The 6,107-nt window shown below is 43.0% G+C and overlaps 1 protein-coding gene across 1 annotated transcript; it reads left to right on the forward strand.

The window, feature by feature from the left end:
- Positions 1-119: 119 nt before the first annotated feature.
- On the forward strand, positions 120-690 carry LOC128276443 (uncharacterized; the record flags this gene model as incomplete). The annotated part of the gene is made up of 1 exon (XM_053014903.1): positions 120-690. A coding segment is annotated over one exon (571 nt), but the record flags the coding sequence as incomplete, so codon positions are not given.
- Between the last annotated feature and the right edge of the window lie 5,417 nt (positions 691-6,107).

Genomic DNA, 6,107 nt, shown 5'->3' on the forward strand with positions numbered 1-6,107 from the left:
ACTCGAGAGACGTCCACGTGTATACTGGATCAACCGGGAGAAGTCCCGTTGCCTCCAGTAGGTCCTCCCATTATAGATCCTTTTACAGCTTGCTTTGATAATGTGGGTACCAACAACAGGCCGCATCCAACAGACTGCAACCTATATTATCTGTGCATCAACCAGGAAGGATTCATACGCGAATGTGCACCAACCTTAGTATTTGACCTCACCATCATGAATTGCAATCGGCCCGAGGTATCGGTATGCGTGGAGAACGTGGCTACGCCACCGACCGCTGGCCCTGGAGATCAATTTCCAACTCCGGCGCCACCTGTTGACATTGTGCCGACGGTTCCAACCGCTGGACCAATATTTCCTACGGTTCCGACAGTTCTACCTCCAGCGGAAATTCCAACTGCTTCCTCCCCCGGCACTATCGTCCCCACTCCTGTACCAACTCCCATACCAACTCCCGTGCCCACTCCTATTCCCAATCCCACGCCAGCGCCAACACCTTCGCCAGGCAATCCGCCATTTTGTCCTCCGAACCAAGTGTTCTATTATCCCCATCCCAACTGCTCCATGTTCTACCGCTGCGTCTGGGGCGTCGTGCACGTCCTGGAGTGCCCACCGAATCAGTTCTGGAATCAAGAACGTGAGTTCTGTGACCATCCATTTAACGTGAACTGTCCGGCTGGTGCGGGATAATATGCGTACTCGTCCTGCGCCACTGCCCCGTATCCGTAGCACCGCGAATACATCACAATGAACGCCACTAACGCGCCCCAAAGGACTAGGACATCAACCAGCGAGTCGAGTCGGCCCCCCGATGTACAAAACAAACTGTTATTATAAATGTTGTTGTCTAACTGCGGTGCCACACGGCACATAACAACGGATATAACAGCCTCCTACCGCGACAATTTTGACAGTAAAGCGATCAGTAGGTGTCAAAAGCGTTGTGGGTCAGCAGACCCATAACGTGTTACGCGTAACAGTTATGCACAGTGTGGCAGCGCAGTAAGACTTTTGTGACATGCGACAAAATTGACGTGACGCCCCTGTAAGGATATCAAGAATCGCATAGTAAGAATCGCATCGTACGGTTGACAAGCATTCGTCAGAAAAACAACTTGAAGGCGCCTAGGAAACGAGTGATCTAGATTTCTATCTTCCTTTACTCAATGTGCATAAATATAGATATGAATAAACTATATCTTGAACAGTGTGGAATGGAAAAATTGGCAACGAAAAACAAATTAACAACCAATAAACGATTTTGGTCAACACGCATGTTTACTAATGTGGTCAGCTGTTTGAAAATTAAAAAATGCAGTAGAAACCACAACATCTATCACCAATCAACAAACGCTTATTATAAACAGTTTCTATTTACTTCACCTCCTAAATGTAAAAACCCTCGTCAGAAAAATATTGCTCTACTGTTTTACAAATAATCAATAATAAATTCGATTAAATGACTATTCGAATGTATTCGTCTCTTTTCTAGATTCTGTTGAAAAACTTGTTGAATACTTAGTTTTGTATGAGACTTTATTTCCAAGTAGTGCAGAGATCACAAACCACCAAATAATCCCAATTGGTGCCGTTCTCGTGGAAAGTTGTGGAAGTTGACATGGGCGTAGTCTGTGGCACCAAGACGGATTTCTTACACAGTAAGTGGACGGACAGTAAGTGTAAGAACGGCAGCTGTATCAGGCACGTTTTTGAAGTTTTGCACTTAAATTAATGCAATGTTCGTGATCGAACTGAACTACGGACATCTACGGACGAGACGTTGCTACTCCAGTGCTACCGATCGTACCACGTACTAAATTTTATAATAAATTTAAAAGATGCCTCAATTCGCAATCCGCGATTCAATAACTTTTACTGTGGTAATTGAAACTACTTTCAATGCCAAAGCATATGGGGAATTCACTTATACCTAGAAAGATCTTTTATTATTCTTCTAATTCGATGTCATCACCTTCAAAATAATCCCTACTTTATACAATAACGCTATGTTTACATTTGTTCCAACTTTCGAAGCTATCCGAAAATTTCCTTTTTAGAAATAGCCTTAAACACATTCTTCGTTTAAGCGTTCTCCGAATTGTGTCTCCATAAATTCGGTCTTTTTTGCCGCAAAGCATTAAGCAAACAACGCATAACATTCAAATAGTATTCTTTGTTGGCCGTCTGGTCATTGGGAAGGAAGTGATAATGCATGACTCATGATTACCCGTTTGTTTTTGGTCACAGTAGTAATTTCACAGAAACTGAAGCTTCACAGCTCAGAGTCTCTACAATGGAAGTAGAATTAAATTAGAATCAAAATGAGAATACAAATTATACATAAGATAGAACTGGAATCTATATATATAAAAATGGTTGTTTGTCACCCGTCTGTACCGCATTTTCTCCAAAACTACTGAACCAATCCGCGTAAAATTTTGCACAGCGTAGTTTTGTGACCCCGGATTGTGAATAGGAAAGTTTGACCCTCCCACACCTCCGGGGAGGGGGGGCTCCTATACAAACGTAACGCACCGTAACGTCCCATGCGTAACGCCCATACGTAACGCTCATTCGTAACGTCCCATACAATCGTTTTAAAGCAAATCGAACCAAATTCGGCAGATGGGAGTTTTGAGGAAGGGGAAATGTTGTGGTGAATGTTTGAAACCCCTCCAATCATTACAAAGGAGGGCTCCCATACAAAATCTGGATTAATGTAAGCAAAGCTTGAATAATTTTCAAGCAATTTGAGCCAAACTCAGGTGGTGCGAGTTTTGACATGTATCCAACGGGAAGCCGATCGGATACGTCACCGGGAAACGGAGGAGTAACGGGAGGCGGGAAGGGAAATTGAGCGAATACGTCACCGGGAAGCCCGATCGTTTGAAAAGTAGGTGTAACGGGAAGTGAAAAGGGAAGCTGATCGGATACGTCACCAAGAAGTCCTCTGAAACGCCTCCCAATCGAGAAATAAGGATGAAATGAGGCGCAGCGACGCGCGCCGGGAACTGCTAGTTAGAGATAAAAGAGACGTATGTAGCTTAACCGTCCAAAGTCTCTATTGTACGAAATAAAAAAACAGCAATTAAATAACTGCTCAAAATTAATTAATCCCAAATTAAACTCGCGCATCCATCTACGTAAGATACAACACAACTTTCTACAAAATCTAAGCAAGTTTGTACTTACTTATAAGTGTTAGCCTAAATATAAACCTAAACTATTGACAGTTTACCTATTACAGCGTGCTCAGGTAACTGAACGTGCTTGCACGGCGTTTCTGATTGCAGCGTAAACATTTCTAGTTCGGTAAGGTGTATGTTTAGTAGTGCCCCTATGCTTAGTCCGTGTTGTTGTACTGTATTGTGCCAGGGAAATAAGTTTAAAGTTGTTTTTATTAATTTGTTTTGAATAATTTTATGTTCCTTTCTATATATGTGACTATGTATATTTTCGGCAGCCTGGCGGAGCAACTTTTCCACAGTTTATGGCGAGCATTTAAGTCACCACAAATAAGAATCTGGATTTGAGGGCTGTTAATTTCTATTTGGCCCCCGCTGATAGAGCAGTCGGTAACGCTCTTCGCTGTCAGCGCAGCTGGCCTGGGTTCGAATCCCGGGATTGGTTGTAACTCAACCGGCCATGGTTTCGATTCCCGATACCGGCGTGACAGGGGGTTGGCGCGGGGCTAACAATCCCGTCCGTAAAAATTAAAATGTTACAGAAGAGCATCAGAGATTAACATTGTCTCTGGTGCCAGGCCAAGACTGGTCAGCGGTTGTAGCGCCAAAAGAAGAAGAAGAAGAATTTCTATTTGCACCGTGGCGCAGAGAAACGTATTTCTGGTATCTGAAAGTATTCATTATCTGATTGGTATCTGAAAGGCCATTATGCAGATATCCTGCAATTGCAAAATGTTTGTTGATTCCACTATTGTTGGCCATGATATTGCCATTCCACTATGCAATGGCTAATGGTTCTTGAGTGTTCTGTGTTCTTGAACTACCATATTTGGTTATTGGTGGTTGCTTGTTCTTACTTGTTTACGCAGTTTTTGATAAAAATGAATGTACTTGCCATAACTGAAGAAATTATACTAGCTTCAAACATATCCGATTTGTTTGCGTTTTGCGGGTGTGTAAGTCTGGCAACATTTGGAAAAAGGTACGTATTTTCTTAAGTATTTCAGTCTGCTGGTGATGGATAACCAGCCCAGAGAAGTTCTCAGCTATGAAATCTTGTACTGATGTTGTACACGTGTTTCTGGAATTGGCACTGTATTAATGTTCAGTCTACAGTAATACACAATGAAGCAGTTGATAGTGATAAATTTAAATTTATGGTTTGAGGTTTATAGTCCTGCCATAAATGCGTCCCCCTGCGTTCATGATGGCGACCCAGCCACCGCAGGTATATCGTCGTGCAATGCGTACAGTTCGCTATTTTAATGGCTCTAAAAGGAAAGCAAAGAATAAAGTTCACAAGAAAACGATTACGATTCTGAAACAATTATGAAAAGCTGAAAGCCTTAGTGAACTTGATGAAAACAGAGTGTGTTAGGGACTCTCAGGACAATTTCTGAAAACGGTAGCAGGTCACAGAAACAACTTCATACCTAAAGTCATTTGTTTTCGGGATAAGGTTGGAAATCTGATCAGTATCCAGCGAGAGGTCCTTTCGCGATGGGCCCAGCACTTTGATGAATTACTCAACGACCAAAATTTTCGAGCAGCCAGAGGCTCCACTGGCGGATACTAATCTGGTTCTGTCACCGAGCATTGAAGAGATATGAAGGGCCGTTCTAAACCATTGTGCCAAGTCGATTAAGCCAAACAATGTCACCTAGTTTGTATTCTTTTCAACATTACGCTAGAACTGGGCATTCGGAACTCCTGAGTGTAGACCTTAGAGACCATTTACTACAAGTTCAGCAAACCCTTGTCTATTCCGATAACATAGACATTGTAGGCTCTCCAAAGTAGCTCAGCTCTATATAGGAAATGAGCGGACAAGCTCTGCCTACAGATAACCGAGAGCAAAACCAAATTCATGTTGGTACCAGCATCAGCCACAAATTCAACAAATTTTCCGAAACAGAACCGGCAACGGCAGGAAGCATACGTGGGGGTGACGTACTAATAGTAGGCCGAAAGTTCGAAGTCATCTCGACCTTAACCTATCTAGAGGATTATGACGAACATCTAGCAATGCAGTACTCACATACGCATCTGAAACATGGACTTTGATCAAAACTGACGAATCCCTTAGCCAAGTCCGAGAAAAAGAAAAGTCAGAACAGACCGCGGGTTCAATGTAAACTAGGGAATTGCAAGAGGAACAACCTTTCATATTGCATCGATCAACCCGAAACAGGGAAATCTTCATGTAGTGTAAGAATGCAAGATAAAAAGGAGGAGACAAGACAGCGACGCTTTAGACAGTCGTGGTCCAACAAAGCTGACATTATTCCGATTGACAAATTGGAACAACAGTAGTCGTGGTAGAAGAGTGCACCTACTGCAGCCCTGGAAGACATCATGTACTTTCTGTTTCTGGTACTGATTGAGTGTGCGAAGAACGGCGCGCGTCCGACGAGTACGAGAAGAGGAAAACAGTCGCTATAAATAACTCTTCTGTGTGGAACAACGGCATAGTCCCCAGCAATGAATGCTTTGAAGTGACATTGATCAACCTTGCAAAAATGTCGATACAACATACACACGTCGATAAAGGGAAATATTAAAAAAACGAATATCTTGCAAACCGTTTTAACATTTCGCTTCGGACCTAGAGAACATGGGCCCGTAGCCTCAGATAAGACACAACATTCTTCTATCGCCATTTTTCCCTATCCACCGCCCTCGTGATGTCAGCTGTTATATTTTTAACCAAAATTGATCCCACTGCCTTCTATAAAAGAAATGCACATTCAGGAGCAGATACCCATTATTCAGGAAGCGGTGCCATCGTTCTGATCACGTAGAAAGAGGGAGATACAGCGACTCAGGATCGTCAGGTTGTGGACCGATCTCACTGGCCTTCCAACGCTGGTAGTGCAGATTAGTGCAATATGTTTAGTGAGTTTCTGCATTGTTGCGTGTTGG

The sequence above is a fragment of the Anopheles cruzii genome, unplaced genomic scaffold (genome assembly GCF_943734635.1).
Source record: "Anopheles cruzii unplaced genomic scaffold, idAnoCruzAS_RS32_06 scaffold01214_ctg1, whole genome shotgun sequence".
Taxonomy (NCBI): domain Eukaryota; kingdom Metazoa; phylum Arthropoda; class Insecta; order Diptera; family Culicidae; genus Anopheles; species Anopheles cruzii.